This window comes from Trichogramma pretiosum, unplaced genomic scaffold (genome assembly GCF_000599845.2).
Source record: "Trichogramma pretiosum strain Unisexual culture from Peru unplaced genomic scaffold, Tpre_2.0 scaffold13, whole genome shotgun sequence".
Lineage (NCBI taxonomy): Eukaryota > Metazoa > Arthropoda > Insecta > Hymenoptera > Trichogrammatidae > Trichogramma > Trichogramma pretiosum.
This window is the reverse complement of record NW_019641606.1, coordinates 2632434-2652415: the sequence shown is the minus strand read 5'-3', so window position 1 is coordinate 2652415 and position 19982 is coordinate 2632434. Positions and strand designations below refer to the sequence as shown.

The 19982-nt window shown below is 45.1% G+C and overlaps 1 protein-coding gene across 1 annotated transcript in view; it reads left to right on the top strand.

The window, feature by feature from the left end:
• LOC106652107 overlaps positions 1 to 19982 on the top strand; it is a 161860-nt gene that overhangs the window by 2022 nt on the left and 139856 nt on the right. The window contains exons 4-6 of the mRNA XM_023458455.1: positions 377 to 890; positions 972 to 1553; positions 16711 to 16800. Coding sequence (XP_023314223.1) covers positions 377 to 890; positions 972 to 1553; positions 16711 to 16800 — 1186 coding nt within the window. The remainder of the gene's footprint in view (positions 1 to 376; positions 891 to 971; positions 1554 to 16710; positions 16801 to 19982) is intronic.

Sequence of the window (19982 nt, the reverse complement as noted above, 5' to 3'; positions counted from 1 at the left end):
CCTCTGGCTATTGTGCTAATACACGCGTGCGCGCGCGTACCTATGCATTTTACTTATTGCGCGCACGTGCTGGCTGGAGCTGGTCGAAGAATTTAGTACACGTGTGTATATGTGCGTTTTCGATATCTTAATTTAGTCGAGAAAGTATATCTAATATATTTTCAGCACTCTTACGCGCGCTGCTATTTCTCGGCTGATTTATACGTATCCTAGCTATTTTCTCATTGAGCTTTTATCACCTTGGAAATTTGTGCACTCCAACACTTGTAATTTATATCACGCCCAGCCGAGAATTAACGCACTCTATCAAAACTCGACTACCTGAAGGCGCTTTCCACAGCTCGTTATCAACGATTGTCAAATTCACTCTTTGCAGATAGCCCTGGTGTGGCGAGCCGCAGCTTCGTCGATGCGCGCCCCGGGGATGCTCGGAGGCTGGGAGGACGAGTACGCGGAGTGGCGCGAATCGTCGTCGAGCGCCGCGGCACCGGCCAAACTGCCGCCACCTCCGCCCCTCGTCGTGAACGAGCAGACGAGCCGCTGCTGGCAGGCCGAGCATCATAATCGCTGGTCGTCGTCGTCGGCCGCCTCGACCGCGACCTCGGCCAATTCGATAGGTAGCGGTAGTAGTAGTCACCATCACCAGCAGCAGCAACAACAACAACAACAACGACACTATCGCAGCCGTCACGAGAGCCGCTCGACCGAGCGCCACTGCAATTACTCTTCGTACGCGCCGCGCACCTCGGACGTCGTGCTGTCGTCGTCGAGCAGCGTTGACGCCTGGGCCGAGGAGGCCAGAGCCGCCAGACAGAGACGCTCGACGAGCTCGAGCAGATGCGGCAACGATGCCAGAGACACGGCCGATCTGTTCTCCTACAGCACGAACTGTGAGTACCTATATAAATCGTTAGAGAATGCAACTGTAAGTGCGCAATTGCTCGAGATGCTAATTTGTATTTGTTTGACAGCGTTCGACAAGAAGAACAAGCTGAAGCGAGGAACTCGAGTCGTGTCACCCGCGGCCATGGAAAAGTGGAAAGAGACGTCTCGCTGCGAGACGCGCAGTCGCGTGCTGGCGCCGCAGGACTTGGCGACGCCCGGCTCGCTCGAGTCCGCGGCCGCCACTACGTCCTCCTCACCGGAGCGGCAGCAGCAGCCCGTGAGCAGCTTCCAGGATCGCCAGCTCAACGGCGATCACGCCAACAACCTCAGCAACATCTGTCCGCCGGACGAGGTGGCGGATCGCGAGCTGCCCTCCTACATCGGCAAGCTGCTGGTGCAGGTCGAGCGCAAGATCGAGCGCGTCTCCGTGGACGATCTGACCTTTCCGTGTCTGGCCTGTCGCAACATCGACACCGACGACCCGCTGCTGGGCTGCAAGTGCGCCGGCTGCGAGTGCGACCAGGACGCGGAGGCCGCCTGCGAGTGCAGCCACAACGGTAACGGCATCGACGGGGCCGCGAACAAAGAGGAGCCCAGATCGAGTTTCGAGGTGGCTGGCATCAAGCACATAGACAGCGACGACGAGGAGGAGGTTCGCATGGGATTCGGTAAGTTTTCCAATATGTCTATGGAAATAGTAAGAGCAAGTGTATTTTAGTTTTCACTCGAGATAATTCAATCGTCGAAACGGGTCACTCGAATAATCCTGAAATGCTCAATCTTTGCTAAGGCGGAGCAGTTCAACGTTGGCGTTCAACGCGCTCGTATTCTATTTAAAGACTCTCGAGCTCTCGCTCGAGTCGCGCATTTAAAAGCTCTCGCAGCAATGCTGCACAATAATCGCCAGCATTTGCAACGTTTATTTCAATTTACACTCTTATGCGTGTGCGCTGCATTATATATACATTCGTCGTCGTCGTCGTCGTCGTTGCTGCGCTGCTGCAGTCGACTCGCGCGTTGCTTTACGACTTTTCGCATAAGCCGATGACATGATTGCCCTATACGTATATAGCATTGCTGCACGCGTTATGCTAATTAGTGGCGCGCGCGCGCGATTCAATTTACCGCCACTACACGCACACGAGGCGGCACAGCTGTTAAACGCTGCTCGCCGCGCGCGTAGCGCTTTAAAGCAAGAAGCCATTGCGCGAAATTGTTGTTTGTATATTTAATGGCGTTTGTTGCGAGCGAAACGCCGCGCCTGTATATGACAACGATGACATCGTTTGTTCGGGCATGACGAGACGTACACACACGTGCGTGTGTGTGAATATATTGCTCGTTACGGCATAAACAGGCGTGTACTCATTTTTGTCTCGTGCTCAGCGGCGATACATCTTCCTTCCTTACGTATGCGAACTTGAAAGAAAATTCGTTCGAATGAATTAATTCGCGCGGTAATCGTGCAACGACTAATTCATCGGTCAACCATGCACGTTACGACTGTGTGTACCTTCCGTCGCGGACTAAATAGCAAGGCAAACAAACACACGTGCGCTGTGTATAGCATTAATCCACGGAACGGCGCACGGGTTTGACATGGCCCGGCGGTGATGTACACAGAAGCAATTATCTAAATACCAGGACTGGTTCTCGAGAGAGAGAGAGAGACTTTGTATGAGAAATTTCAAAAGCTCGCGAATCCCCAATCGCAATCGTACATACGCGCATTGTGAGCGCGCACACGGACACACATGTAAGTATGTGTTATACAGTAGAAGGAGGCAAAAGTCGGCCGTTGACTTTGTTTCATTTGCGGCGGCGGCGGCGGCTTCTTCACGCGTGATTTATACCGTATAGAAGAGCCGGGCTGTCACGTTCGGAAGACGCGCGCGCTCGACTCCAACGTCTTCTTCTTTTTTTATCTCGTCTTTTTTTTGTTGATAATTCAACTCGCTAAATTTAACGTGGCGTAATTATTTGTAACGACACGCGATTGCGTTTATGTATACACGTTCGATCGCGAGACTTTTTTTACCAGCTATAGCTAGACGCGCGAGCGTGCGCTTCGACAAAAGCGCTCGGCTCGGTACTTTCTGCGAAAAAAAAACCGGATGTAAAATGCGCAATTTTCCAGGCCGAGAGCGCGCGCGCGCGCAATCTGCAGTATACTGGAAGCGGCTCGGCTGCGGCCTCCCACGCACTGTGCGCGGTGCACGAGTCGCTAATCAAATCAGCTCGCGCTCGCAAGTCTATGTGTGTGTGTGTGTGTGTGTGAAAAATAAGTACGTATAGGCGTGCAGCGAACCTAAGAGAGAGAACCGAGCGACTGCAGCGAGCAACGGCAACAACAACAACAGCATAGACGACGACGACGGCGCCACTTGTCAGTTGGACAGAGAGAGAAACTTAATGCGCGAATAAATTGCCGCGGTTCAACCCGGAGCATATAGCGTAGCCTGGGTACGTACACACGAGTGGAGGCTTACGTGTACACACACACACACACACACACGCGAGCTGTGTGCACTAAGTGCGAACGAGTTATGTGGCGCCGGAGCTTAGATTACCCCGCGAGAACTCGCGCAATCGTACGTATAACGCCAAGCACCTCATCTCTCTGCTCTGGGATGACGAGACTTTTATTGCGATACTTATCGGATTGAAATGAAAGTAATCATCCTCTCGCACGTGGAGCGCCCGTGAGTGCATTATTGTTGCTGCTCTTGAAAAATAAGATAAATTATGATTTCTGCGAGAGAGAGAGAGAAAGGTATACGCGCAAGTAACGTATACGTGCGAATTATCACGAATACAAGTGTGCTTGCGAGCATTTTAAAACGAAGCGCCGTGAACTCGATGCTATTCAAATCAAATTGAACCGAGATATATTCAATAATGTCTTAATGTAGGAGAAAAATGACTCGAAACTGGGCAAAGCGAACAGCATATAGCGAGACCCTCGAGTCTCGTGCAATTTTGCGCGTTATCGAAATCGCGCTTGAAGTTGAGAGCAAAGTACAACGCGATTGTATTCGCTTGTTTTGCAGCGTATATAAACGCACACACGCGCCGTGTACGTACGTATACAGAGAACGAGAGGACGAGATAGCGCGAAAAGCTTATGTAGATATACACGCACGTAACACAGCATAGAGCGATTGCTCTTGTATATCATATATGCTCTTATAATTGCGCAAGATGTCTTTGTTTAACTATTGTGTAGATATACGAGCTCGCAACTTGTGTCGTATTATATGTATAATGGTGAAATGCAGATCACTGGATTTTTCATGAAGTGCAGTCGTGTATCGGCTCGTTTCAATTTGACGTTTTGCGTGCTCATCTATTGAACATACTTTTGTTAAATCTATTACAAATTATCGATTAATCACTCATCGATTTTCAACTCGTTTTATTTCCTTTCAATTCGAATTCTGAACAATCATTCCTTTTAAACGCGTGAAAGATTCGAATAATTTATACGAATATAAATCCATTATACGTTTCGTGTCATAATTGATAATTTCGTTTCATTGTCAACATCATTTTTTATCGTCAAAGCTGCTGGATATAATACGCACACATCACGAGTCGTAATCCCACAATTTATGACAGTTCGCAAACTAGAATATAACTTCATTTCGCTCAATTGGTCGTCGTCGTATACACGCACACGCACACAAACGCCTTCATTCGATTAAATTTCACTTGCTCGATCTGATTACGTTTCATTTTCTTTGTGCGTATAAGCACTGCATGTGTGCCCCCTATTGTCTTTTCCTCGCTTCTATTGTCTTCGTCGTCGTCGTCGTAGTCGTTCACTTTCGTCCTATTCGCTTCTTATAGCTTATAATACTATTTATCGACAATCGCGCATTACATGCCCTCCTCTATTTGAACGCCGCAAAAAAAGGATAAAGGCCAAAGCAGCATAAGCCTCGTATTTGTATGGTAACCCAAAAATGAGTTACGCTCAATTTTACGCTCGACGATCGCCAGAGCAGCGGCGGACACAGAGCATTCGAATCGGTTGTCTTCGGCAAGGAATATTAATGCATCCGTAAAGCTGTCGTCAATATATTATGAAAGCCATTAAGCAAGTTTAATTAATGTTGAACAAAAGATAAACCGAATGAGCTACTACCGTGAAATACTTCCGGCGATTAGACGTTGTGCGAGCATAAATTCAACGCCGCCGCGAACCCAAGCCAATAGTAGGGGGAAAGAGAAAGAGAGAGAAGAGAAAAAATATATATAACGATATATAGAACGATGCAAGACAGCTTGCACACACACACACACACACACACACACACACACACACACACACACACACACACGCAACCGCGCGTTCGCCCTCGAACTTCGTATGGCGTACATACGACGACGTAAGAAACTTTTTTGCGCCTGAAACGAGCTTGACAATTTATGGTCTTTTCGCTTGTGTGTGTGTATGCTTCGCAGCAGTGATACAGATTTTTTTTGTTGCCCGTGACGACGACTTTTCCAACCAAACGAACAAAACCAGAATTATATGTGTGCGCGGCTCGATTGTAACGTTAATATTTTTCGTTGCCGCTCGCAGCGAATGATTGAGACGTTTTGGCATTTCGTGTTTGTGTGTGTGTGTAGGGCCGTGCCGCCGCGTCTTAGGATTTATTATTCGTGGTATGCGCGCACGCGCGCCAACATTCGAATCCGAACGCGGGAAAGTTACATCTTGCCGCGCGTGCACCAATATTATAGTCACGATCACGTTTGGATCGGAATGTGTTACCGATCAAATCTTTTATAAGCACATGTGTGCACAAAACACACACACACACACATGCGCGCGAACGTGATTTTCCTTTCGCAGTACAATTACAGGAGAGCTGCGCTGCCGATAAGCAATCAAATTAAAAGCTAGAAAAGAAAATTTTGTGAAACTATATACATACGCAGAGCTCCGTAAGAGCTCCCTTCACCCACTAGACCGCAAACACAATAGTATGTAAATGCGAACTCAATCCTGTGCACATAGAAGGTGAACGTTAACGTCATGAATCGGTAAAAAAAAGTCCATAATCTACCATCAGAAAACACAAAATTTACCTCGAAACATCCAAGCTAATTAAACAAAAAATTTTTTTCCTCTCCGCGCGGTCGAGAGCGGAAGAGAGTATATATATAAGAGAATCATCAGCATCGCGCTGTGTTTTTACCTTCGGCTCACAATTAAAATAATGTAGGACTTGTCGAGAGCCGTGGCAGTGTCGTAATGGCCATGACCTCTATTGTTGTTGTTGTTGTTGTTGCTGTTGTTCGTTGTCACTATATGCTTGAGTCTGTGTGTTTGTGCAGCATCGAAGCTGCCTAAGCGAGTTTATAATATGATCAATACTCGCGCGAATCGAGAGGCGCGCACAATAGAAAGGGACGATCCCGCGCGCCAATACATACATGCGCCAGGAGGTCTTTTGACTTTCGATAGAAAATGGCGAGTGAGCACGTAAGAAAGTTATTTACCAGGAGAGGTGCCCGAGTGACCTAGCCCATTTTCCCACGTGTTAATGCGCGGCGGCCTGTGTTTATATCAATGCTTAGTCAAGCGAATCCAGGCGTATACAGGGACATGAGATAGCGCTGGAGCTAATTAGTTTGCTTTTGGCGAGTTTTTTGTAACGATTATTTTACAAATATTCGTTGCATTTGAAATTTACTGAATGTGACGATTTGATTTATTCGAAAAATCTCAACTTGAAGCTGTCGCTGATAGATGGCGAGTACCTTCAACCGCAAATCTGCAAGTGGCAAAGTAAAGATAACTGTATAAGTCAAAGTTTGAAAAATTGAGTATCTAGGATCTGCATTAACGATCTTTTGTGTCCAAGTAAAGAAAAATTTTCATTGGTTAAAAATTAGCCATAAGATATCGAGTTTACCATGGAAGGCACTCCAAACATAGTTGACAAACTCAAATTCCAACAAGCTTCGCGCTTTATAAATAGAGGGACACGAAGTACGATTGAAAGATTAACACGTACAAACTACTGTTGCGAAGGAATGAAGTACACAGACAATTTTATTTCGGTACGAGTACTGGTTTTTTTTTATAAAAAAAAAGGAAGTTTTTCCTCTTTTTTTGCTTCCTCATAGAGGAAGCTCTGTGATTTTTTAAAATATTTTGCTTTCTCTCCGAATATAATAAATAGCCTCTACGCGTGAAAGCCCGATACATTCTCGAGCGTCGTCGATTAAATATATACAGCCACTCGATCGTCGAAATAAAGAGACACGATGCCGATGGCCGAGAGAAACGACGTGGAAAAACACGCAGAATAGGTAATTCATTACCCCCGTGGCCCGCGAGGATAACTATAACGACGCAAGTATTTGGGTCGTCGATTAGCACGTCAACGTTTACGCATACCGCGCGCTATATATTAAATAGCCGTGTGCAGCTTCTCGATGCACCCTATATACAAATGTGGGTAATTTATATATAAATAAGGAAGACGTAAAACGATCTGGACGCGACGATTCGCGGGCTTTTAGTTGATTTGCAGAATCGTTGCTGTGTTTATTACATCGATGCGTCGCGAGAATTTCTCTTTGGGAGGTCGATTCGCGGTATCGCGCCGGTGTTACCATTGTCTTCTCGGTAGGGCAGCGACCGAATGATTTCGTGTGTACTTCATGAGGATGCGCGCACTCGAGGATTTAGAGAGTCGAGCCTTGACGATTACGCCAACTTACCTGTGTTAAATACGCTCTTTTTAATAGCCGCGTAAGGTGGAATTTTAATTTAGATGAAATTGAGCGAATTTTTACGAGTGTTAATGATTTGTTAGCATTCCTCGGCTATTCTTCAGCTGAAATTCGTATATCCATTTCTTCTTCTTCTCATTTTTTTCCTCGTCTCTAATTGCCGTTTGATTGTCATTTCTCGGAGCAGCAGCAGCAGCAGTGCACAGAGTTTCTTCGCTCTATTTTCATCGCAGAGATTAAGCTCAAGCTTTTTTTGCGCAGCCGAAGCGAAATATATGCGCTGCTCACCTGTGTGCAGTATGGCATAAGAAAAAGAGAGAAAGAGGAATGATACGCGCCGAAGCAACGAAGGCGGACACACCTTCTACACGCATACACACGTATACACATGCATGCGTGTACACGACATCGCGAATGAATCGCAGCAGCAGCAGCAGCAGCAGCTTCTAACTGAAATATATCATAGCGATTCTAACACGTACTTGAAGCGTTCTGGCACGTATTTAGCCATCCCGCAGAGAAAGAGAGAGAGAGAAAAGTTGGCGGAAGCAATTATAGTCGCGAATGGAACTGGACTGAAGAGGCTAGGCTAGGCTGCTGCCACAGTGTATATAATATTGGACGTGTGCGTAGCTGCGCCGAGAGAGTTTATTCGCATCTAGAAGAGAGAGAGAGAAGGATCAGTCGCTGAGGTACTTGTGCAATTAGTCGGGGCAGACGCCGCGAGTGGCTAATTGCGGGCGGCCGATAGGATTAGCCGATTACGGCTATATAATGCGCGCGTCTCGGAGTCTCTTCTCTCGGACGACTCATGCGACCGGCATATATGTATGAGCTGCATGCGCTGCACGTAGAGTAGAAAAGTAGGTGAAGCAGTGCGAGAGGGTTTTCCATTCTAGAGAGAGAGAAAGAAAAAAAAGATGTACGCGCGCGGGAGGGTTAAGCACGTTACGTTTCATATACATGCATTAGCGCGCGCGATATTCAGGACGACGACGCGGACTTTTTAGCATGTATACATGGCCCCGATTATATTATTTGCACGATATATCGAATGCGATGCGTGTGAAAGTATATCCACCGAGTCATTATTCGAATGAACGACAAGGTCAACGTACCGTTCAGGCGAGTACATGTAGATTTCAATATTGATAAACAAAAGCTTGTCTAGAAATTTTACTTTTCCATTGGCTGCTACTGCTGCTTCTTCTTCTTCTTCCTCTATTTATCTACGGAGATTTTTCACTTTTGCGAGCAAATAAAAATTGTGGCTTTATCAAGTGGTGTTCGTGTGTGTCGCTATACTCGATAACGCGGCTATCATCGGCCATTCATCTACATAAATGTTCAAATGGTCGAAAAACACAACGACGACGACATATACCTCTCTTGTACACCGGGGTATCGGCAAAGTGTGACAGGTAGTCATTGTATCGACTTGTCTAGTCGCGTGTAATATATATCCTACACATAGGCAGTGTATATCCGCGACGAGTGATTAATTTGCTCGATTATACGATAGATAGGTATATATAGGCGAAGACACATCGATACATCGGCGCGCGACGTTGGGAGAAAAATCACCCATCAGTCTTTTGCGAAGGCTATACACAGCGATGTGACGTTGATTCGACAGGTATATATATGCAGCCGTCTCAATTAGTCACGTGGCCCCGCTGTATATAATCTTTTGTACCGATTCGTGCAACGCGTCGCGTAGCGCAGGAAAATTGGTCGCGATCCTCTTGTACTATATCGCGGTGTCCACCTGCGATCGCCGCGTCAACGACGATATCATATATATTATATACGCGTATGCAACGAAAATAGCCCAAGTTATTTATATGATAATTTATAGTCGGATTTTTACGCTTGCGCACACGCGTATGAATCCGAGATAGAGGTAGAAAAGTATTCAATTATAAACTTTTATTGCAACGGGTTCTTATATTGACTAAAAACGGACGAATGATATATTCGCCTGCGCCATGAATCATTGTCAATACGCAGCGCATGATTTACTCTTCAATATTCTTCCTTTTGAAATTTTCCGCCGTTGCCGCCGCCGCCGCCACACGCGTACCTACCTACCTACCTTTGAATAGATTTCGAACACACTGCACACTGCGCAGCACCAAGAGAGCTACTACGTCATAACAACTTCAACAACATTACCGCGTGATTTTAATTGCCCTCTCGCTCTCTTCTCTCTGGTACTTGGCGACTGCGCACATCGAGGTTTTGCCGTGTGTGTATGTGCACCATCAAAAAGAGTACAGCACAACGAGGCAGGCAGGCAGGCAGGCAGGCAGGCAGGCAAGCAGCCAGCAATGCCAAAGAAATCATAAAATTGCAAAAGGGGCACGCATACGCAACTCTCGCGCCTGTATATTTCTCGTATTTATTGCCGCGCGTATATATACACGACAATAAAACTACCAATGGAAGATATGAATAAAACATATAATTGTTACACATGAAAACGGCACTGGCCAAGCGTGAAAGACAAAGTCTCCGGACGCAGCAGAGCTTCTTTTCAAAAGAAAGGCAATATTCGCGCGCACGACGATGCACCTGCGGCAGCACCGCATTTACGAGTGCGCGCGTATTCGTCCAGCGCGACGCGGCGGGCTTAGAAAATCTGATGTACTCAACGCTGAGCTCATTGAAGTCCGAAAATGATTTGCGGTCGCGCAGCAGCAGCAGCGCTTCTTCCGCGTGTGTAAATGCGCGCTCCTTGCAAGCTCGACTCTCGCGGGTTCGAGTCGATGATTTAACGCCTCGCGCCGTGAGAGAGCGCGCGCGCGCGAGAAAAATTATTTTATATTATTTCGAGTCGCCGATGATGCTGTTTAAATGCAAATTCGACAGTGTTCGAGATTGCGGATGCAGCGTGCAGAGGCGTTCTCAATAGCTTTAACGATGTGCAATTTGTAGTTATTGTAAAATTTGGATTTTGAACCTTGGCGCAAAAGTACTTATGGAGCAGCAGCAGCAGCAGTGAGCATTGTTTGCTATAAAAATTGCAGCCCTTGGGTGAGCTAGTGCGTGTAAAAATTTTCAAGATTCTCGTAAAAAGCCGATATTTATGGATCGGTAAATCTGTCGAAAAATCCCTCGTGAAAATGATCCGCTGGGGGATTTTTACAGAAGTTACGCTGATTGCTCGACAGCTCGCTCTGACTCTCTGACAAAAAGTGCAGCAGCAGCAGCGGCACTGCACGCATTAGTGCTCCGCTGACCTCTCGCGTTTTTTTTCGTACTAAATCTCGAGCTGCGAGAAGAGAGCCACGGCGAGCTGTCATGGTAATAAGAGCGCTCGTCTCGCGAAACCGGCAATTTAGGCACTGCACTTTTGGCAGTGCTCAATTAAGATGCGATTTATCGTTGCACTCGATGCGGCGGTGGCGGCAGGATTTTGATTCCATAGGTATAAGCCAAAAAAAAAAAAAATTAATTTTTTGATGAAAATGAGAAATTGCCGCGAGAATACCGTTACGGAGAGCCGAGAGAGAGAAGATGTGCGCACACGTGATGCTACTTGATAAGAAACGCGACTGATCGGTAATGTGTATATACATACGAGCAGCTTGATCATGTAGGTTAATCGAAAATTGCACATTATACGCTCCGCGCGCATCAAACAGCTGGTGCTGCTGCTCAAGAGGCTCGAAAAAAAATTGTAGCCCGAAAATCATAACGAGTGGACGCGCTGTGTATAAAAGCTCGTACTTTTGCATAAGCTGACGTTTATTGCATATAGCAAACGAAGAGATATCCACGTAGTTATTGTATACGTACGATGTAATACGGATCGCTACGCCGAGAGCCGAGCTATCGCCGATCTAATTACGTATCTACTGCTGCTGCCGCCGCTAAAGCGCGTTATAAATTGAGAGATTATCGGCCGATCTGACGCTCGATAACGGCAGTGCGGAGCTCGCTCGCGATCGCGGGCCTCACCTCTCTCGCGGTTCATAAATTATCTCAGAAATTTATCGGACGATTGATCGGTGTTGTTGTTATTGTTGTGATTGTTGTTGCAGCTCGCGTGCGCAAACTCCGCATCGGTGTGCAGGGGATGGCAATTATATTTTATAACGATATTTCGCCTAATGCGTATACGTGTGTGCGTTAATAACTGCCGCACTCTCCGTATAAATTCATGCGATTTGTTTGAACGCTGCTGTGGCCGCCGCCGCCACCGCAGCCTTAGTACGGATTGTCTATTTAAAATTAATTAACGATATGTTTACTATTAATTTGGTCAAAGGATCAATGTTTGCACAACGCGCGAATGTTAGATTTGCATTTGATTAAAGTTATAGAGCTGATTTGATTGCAGCTTGAAACAGTTTGTTGTATACCCTACCTTGATAAATTTGAATAATAACCTAGTGAACAAAAAATTATCATTTAAAACGTTTTATATTAATCATAACTATTTTTGGCAATTAAAGTTAAATCAACACTGTGCTATGGGTAATCCATGAGTAAAAAACAATTTTATGCAACAGAATTTGCTGCTAATCGTACATAATCATGCGAGACCGTTAATACTTTAACCTACCGCTAGATGGCTAACACCTTTATCTGTAAATCTACAAGTGGCAAAGTCAAAATAATTGTATAACTAAAAGTAAAGTTTTTAACCTTAGTCAAAGCAAGGTTTTTAACGCTTTAACATTGTTTTCTAGTTTTAAGTTGTTATTAGTCTCAAGATTTAAACAACATGTATGGTTTTTTGCTTAAATTTTTCTATAATTCAAATTCAACAAAATTATTGTTTAACAATTTAACAATGTTTAAAATTTCCGGATAAAGCAGCGTGAAATTAAACAAAATGTATAAGACTAGTGGAAACATAGACGCCTAAAACGAGCCATCAAAACTGTATAGGGTAAAACACCTATTACTGTGCCTGTCCATATTACTGGATTTTAACATGTAATCAAATGTTCAGTAATAGGGAATTGAAGGTTATGTCTTGGGCACAGTAATAGGTGTTTTACCCTATACTACTGCAGAATTAACCGTGCTGCGCACGCGCTCTGCTTGTATCTTCAGAAATCTAAATAAATAAACTCTATAAAAGTAACGCTTAGAAATTGAAAAATTGGATTTCACTCTACATCTCTGTTTTTTGGCGTTTTGGAGCCTATCGCATAAGCGCTAACCACTAAAAGGAAGCAATACGAGCACGATAAAACTTTTGACGAGATACGAAACGCACGCGACTTTGTTCTCCACTCGATTTAAATTTGCCATTTCTTATGCCTCACGACAATTCAAAAGTTTATTAGGTTAATTAGAGCTCGCTCTCTCTCTCTCTCTCTCCAACTCACAATTTGGACTATTTTGAATCTAGGGCCATAAAGGATTCGTCCATGCGCTTGCAAGAGTATAATGTCACTATTATCGAGCGTTGGCATCTAAATCACGGCGGCAGCGGCGGTCGTCGGCGGCGCGCACCACCACACGTAACTCTAATGAAGCTCGTTAAAATAGAAAAATCAGGCGCTCGCGCGACCTCGTTCCTGAACGTGTACATAATACAGACGACGTGCCGAAGCGCGTCGTGGTTACGTTGTCAAACGAACGCGCGCGTCGATCATCGTAGTCGTGCACCGCACATCTTCCAAGGTGAAAACCGTCCGTACCGATTTTACGAGCTTACGCGTAAAACCGAAGTTGAAAATTATTCTTTTCGCGTTCGTACATTTCTCTCCCTTCGAGCACGTCTTTCCCACCTTCGAGACGATGATTTCAAGGTTGCGAACCTTCCGCGAGGAGCTCTGCTGTATGATGCGGGTAATGTTGTGCCAAAACGCGAGCATTAACGTTGCGCAACACCGTGACGCTTATATACATATACCTTTTCTCGCGCGTTCCCGTGCGAATTTCAATGAACCCTGAGGGAAATTTGCATATTTTTTTAAAGCTGCTAGGCGATGCATGCTTTGTTGCTCTATTTCATTACAACTTCGACGCGAACACCGAGCACGAGTAACAATTAACAATAATTGGATCGCGCGCAAACTTGGTTCGACTTTATTATTATTGTTGTTGGTGTGTAAATTAAAATAAATATTCACGGACGAAATGCTTCTCGGTTATATTGACAAAATGAAATTATAATCATTTATCACGGCGAAGCGCCAAATGGAATTTCGCGTTATACAATTGCAGTGTAGAGGCACATTTAAATATCAACGTCGAGCGAGCGATGAATATAAAAACAACAAAACGTAACAGTCGATTAAAGCTCGAGTCGCGCGTCAATAAAATAAAAATGTTTCCATTTCAAAGGCTTCGGCGGCGACGGCGATACATATATACACATCCCCGCGCGCATATTATACGCAACGCATGAAAAGTAATTTGTCGAACACACCGATCGAAATCTCTTCGTCGAGCATAATTCAATCGATGTAAATCGACATGCGAAATCACGAATGCACACACATACACACACATGTGTGTGCGCACGAGTATCATTAGCCTCGCGCATATCGACACAATAATTCCTTTCACACTCACGCTCGCGCGTGCAGCGGTGGTTTGCGTTTGCTCACCCATACACACACGTGCATACGGGGCATACATAATACGTACGTACTGAATATAGGCTGCATTTAGAGAAAGACATGTACCTGCAGTCTCGGTTTTCCAAAATAGCCTTTTTTGCAACTATACTCGAGATACCATTCGATTACACACATGTCTGTGAGAATCGAGGAATGTGCCGCAGCGAACGCGTATAGAAAGCTCGTCGCCGCAGTCGGTGAATCGTACGAGAATATCACCTCCTCTAGGTTACAAAGTATGGGAATGAGGTTTTGAAAGAAACAGGTGAAAAAACAGCCAAGTCTTGGATGAAAAATGTAATAATATCAGCTGTATTGCGCGCGATGACTGCGCCGGTGGTATTCCGGTCAAGGGTGCGCGCGCCGACGCGATCGACGTAGTTTTTGAATTTTGTGTTGTTCCCGATTTAATTGGACTTACACGAGAGCGCCGATAAGATCTTGGCGATTAGCTTTATATGCACGCGCGCTTTAATTGAAAAACGTGTAGATTTTGACGTGATCGGCAAATCGCGACTGCAGATCGACTAGTTCCAACGTCTCACTCGACGAAAAAAGAAAACACGATCACGCTGAAACGCCGATTCCATTGTTATACTCGCTCGAATAGTACGTCACGGACACGATCTCTCGTTGCGCAAAGACTCGACGAATGCAATCGTTTCTCATCTTAATTTATCGTCACCAACGTGTCGTAGCAGAGTACCAAGAATGAAAATTCGCGAAATATCCATTTAAAAAAAAAAATGAAATTTTTCTTCTCTGTACAGCTCATATCGATGATAAATTCGATTGGTTAATGGCTTTGTCGAAAGACGATCGAGCGTAGTAGTCCTCGCGACGACTGCGGGTGAATTATCGAGTCCTCGACCATTGTGCGTCGACCGTGCGCGTTCGGGGATTTATTTTGCTTTCCAAGCCGCTTTCAATTTTCTCGTGTAAATTACAAAAGGCAACGACTACTACTCGGGCTTTCTGGTATACGACTGCAGCGCAATAAGTATGAGAAATAATATCTCCGTGTGTGTCATTGTCAAACTCGTGGCGCTTTCAACACCACCATATAGTCTGAAAGCGTTCATTTGTCATTTTGGTGAAAAAGCTTCTGTTGTAAGTTTCTTACATTCGGTGCAAGATGTAAATTGAACGAAAAAAAGAATCTACGAAACTTCGACATCATCCGGCATGGAAAAAGAAAAGGATCGAGCAAAACTCGCATCTCGTAATTAGCCCATACAGCACAAAGATATCGTCCTTGGACGAAATAGCGGAACTGACTCTCGGACACAATCGTGAGGATGCCGCTCATAGATTAAAAACAGAGTCGTCGTCGTCGTCGTCGTCGTCTCGCTCACATACACATATAATGATATACTACTATATACATACCCTGACCCGCTTTATTGCACTCGAATGCGTGCCGATCGCTCGCGAGCGCGCGCGAGACACACTAATGGACTCGTTGACTGATCGATAACGATACATAGTACCGATCGCGATCGGCTTTTGATGCGCTCACGCGCGCGAATGCATGACGTGCAGAGTGCACGGATTCATCGACGCGCATCGCGTATTATATAGGTACACTGCAACGAAGAGACAGAGAGAGAAAGAAAGAGATGCTTTTAATTATTCGTGTAAATGAACCGTGGGAAATGGATGATGATCATGCGCGCGTGGATTGTTTCATTTGGAACCTGCGTTAAAACGATATCTCTTGTTACAAGCCGCATCGGAATATGAATAAATATAAGGATATCGCATTCCACGAATGATCGGTAAATCATGCCTCGTGCGCATTAGATAGTCATTTGGGCCCAAAATCAATTGAACGTCCAACGCGTAAACGATCATCGCGCCTGGATCCTTCCCACGCTTATACGACGATGCGACTACGACTATCGACTACGACGACAACGACAACAACAACGCAAGTGCCATGTTGTTGTAGTACCTATACTACGTTAAATACTCTGAAGAGTCGTGTGCGTCGTCTCTTTAAACGTCTCTCGTCGCGCGCTGACTGTTAAACCCGTGATTTACACGTGGACAATCGATCGCTGTGCTTCGGTATTGAGTTTCCGCGTCTGTGTGTTGGTGTGCGAAAACGCGAGCCTCGTCTTGTTGTACGCATATATATCTGCGACTGTGGAGGCGAAAAGAACGAAGAAAAGCGAGAGAGAGAGAGAGAGAGTTTGTTGTGAGAATATCGAGATAGAAATCTGCAAGGTCAAAAACGAAATATACTCTCGGAGAGCTGTGGAGAGTGTGTGACGAGCTTTGTAAAATCGAAAGGCTATTTATAAGAATCCAAGAATAGATTGTGCGCCTTATTACTCGGTGAGCTTTAACTGGATGCGCGCGTCCACGCACAAACACAGATTACATGCAGCGCCGAAGTGAAAACTATTAAATACATTTGGCACTACTGATAGCGTTTTTGTATGGTATATTAACGTTTGAAAAATATCTACTTATTTTACAGGCACGAAGAAGAAAGTCGACGACGTCACGGCGCCCAAAACGATACACGACGTTCCCGAAAAAGCTCTCAACTGCGGGCTCACATTGCCTGGTAAGTTTTTTTTCCCTCCCGACCAAAATCTCATTTTGCTTGTTATTCCTTTTTTTTTCCTTCCAACTTCTTGGCCGAGTGTTATCCAACCACAGGCACGTATACGAAAAACTCACACATGATCAATCTTGGCCTGGCCGCGTGATGATGCGAATAGACGCTACGTATGCATATGGGAATACAACATTAGACTCTCTCGCGCGCGCGCGCGCGAAACACAGTTGAGGCGTGCAATATGCGGCGCGGCGGATGGTGTGCGTGCCATGGCGCGCAGCATAGAGCAGCGGAATCAACATTTCTCATCGCGGAAGTCGATGATAGGGCGGTTTTCGCACATGTCTATGTGTGCTTGCTTTGGCTCGGGTGAATTATATATAGGCATGCTGTGTATGGTGTACGTGTTAGGCCACCTACACGTTGTTTCGCGAGCGAGCTTCCTATATATAGTAATAATAACAACTACCGTACGATGCACTTGTAATGCTGCTGCTGCTGCTGCCGCGAGATGAGCGCGCAGGTACATATATATATGCAGAGCATATTATAATATAGCGTACTACACACATATAAGGTGCCGTGCTGAATCTTTTTTTTTTCGTATATCCCCCTAAACAGTTACGTGTTATATACGCGGTTGATTAGCCGGTGTAATTTTCAAAGTCACGCGCTATACTATAGGTATAATGTGGGCTGCTCGCGCGCCAGCAGCAGATTGTTTTCGGTCGGCAACTTTTCTCCCCCCCTTCTTCAATCGCGAGAGAGAGAGAGAGATAAACTAATAGACATCCGTATTAGATAAAACGCGCCCGCGTGGATGCAGGCAGAGATAAACGAAAGAAAAAAAAAGGCTGAAAAATTTTTTACATAATTTCATTTTATCCGCGCGCGAGCCTCGCGCAGACAAATCATTCCGGATTGACTATCGGGACTAATACACCGCGCAGCGTGCAGCGCAACGGCGGCTGCGGCTGCGAGCTTCGATATGGGCGCGCAACGAACTAAATGGAAAACCATTAGTGTCGCTGTAATGTATAATCGTAGAGCGGCTGCAGCGGCGGCGGCGGCGGCCTAGCTCTGCCTGCGCATATATAGATTTATTTCGAGGCGCAAAAGTGCTGATTGTACAAAGAGAAAATCTTTACCCTCGAGCTATGCTGAGGCTAAGGCTAAGCTCCATGAACGCCCGAGTAAACGAAATACATATATGTACGAACGACCATATTGGCTTAGGCTCTCTCAAAATTTATGCATACATTTAGAGTACAGAAAATTTTGTGCAGCTGCCCCCACACCCACGTGTATCGTTAATTTTATTGCGCCTCGAGCGCGTATAAATAAAATAACGAGCCAAAGTAAGTCAGTAGACGAGATGCGTGTGTAAGCGCCTAAGCTCCCACCACCAGTGGCTATGCCTATGTAACTTAATTGAGTGCGTATAGATATTTGCGCTGCTCATTAACAGTACACATTGGCGCTTAGGCTACCGTCCATATATACACAAGCGTGCGTGAGCTTCGGTAAGAGGAAGTTATGCTGCAAATTTAAAACCCATCATCGGCCGGATTTCTTTTAAATGAGGAATATATGCTTTTTTATACGCGTAATAGATAAAATACGTAATGTACCGAAACGTAAAATTCATTAACGTACTTCGTAAAATATCGTTATTTTACATACTCGGATTTTTCATCACTTGTACTTGTGGCGAAAACAGCTGTAAATCAATGCGCTCGAGGAAAGCAAGTTAATTTTCCGACCGATAAGATCGGAAGAAATATTTTTCTCCCTTTTTTTATTTTGCACGCACAAAGAATCACACATTTTTACAGCCAGGATTCTTGATTTATGATGTTACACCGGAACAGGCAGCTTATAAACGTATTGAAAGTGATTCTCAGTAGATTTAGAATTTAGGTCAAACACAGGATTCAGATGGATCGGTTGAATGCCGAACAAAACAGGATCGACGCGCGACGGCGTGTGAGAGCTCTAGATTCGTATTTTAATTCATGGTTGTTGGCCGTTGAAACAATTCAACGATCGGAAGTTTGGATAACTTGTTTGGGAATTTCATAATAATATTGCAAGTATTTTTATTATGCCTCAAAGATCTGACGAACAATAAAAACTTCATCTCTTTCTTTTGAAGTGACACATCGCTGCCTGCCGTTAAGTATGCAAAGATATACTCCTCTCGTATCTCCGTCGGCAGAATCTTAACGGCACTCCGTAGCGCACGCAGCAGAGAGCACTTGATTATGATGTACCTCGCAATAAAAGAGTAGCTCTCCTCTATTCAATCGGATTGTCGGCGCGCACTTGCGCCTCTATTACATATTCCCAATGAAAATTACACACGATGTTTATAATATTTAAATTTTCAATAAAAGGAGTAAAAATGTCAAATGGTCATATTTTTCTCATTACGAAAAATAGGTCGCGCGACGCGTACAGTTAGATTTTACAATGCGAACGTTAAAAAATTTTTACATTCCGCGAGCGCGGTGGCATACGTACGTCGTATTATGTATACGCGTATTTTTGATTTATTCGCGCGTATTACGATATCAATAAACGTCACTTCTCATTTGAGCTCCGGTTTCTCGCGGGCCGCGCGTCGTGCGCGCTCGGGCTCGGAAAATGTGTGTCTAACCCGGAGGCGCGCGCGCGCTAAAACATCTCTCGTTGCCGCGTCGAGCTTTTAAAAGCGCCGTAAACGTTTCACCGTAACAAAAAAAGCATCAGTGGCAACAGCCTGTGTGTATTTTTTTTTTTTTTAATGCATGTGTGTCACTCGTGGCACAATCGAAGATACACAACAATGAGTCGGATTTTCGCTGCATCTCTCTAGGCCAGGATGTAAACGTATTTAGTATAGCGCAGGCTAATCATCGCGAGTGATCGACTCACTTTTTTTTTTGTTTTTTTTATTGACCCATGACTTACGAGAATCGCGCGCCGATGCATGTTATTACGATACATCTAGGCGAAACGTTATAATGCGCTACGGCGGCGGCGCCCGTGAGAAAAGTGTCAATGGGTTAGCAGATCGCTTATCCCTTCGCGCGTTTATATCCAGACACACATAATGTGTATCTATAAACACACGTGTGCGCCGTGTACCACAGACCGAGTCTTTGTTTTACTACTCGCGCGCGCGCACGCCGCGGCCGATGATGAGT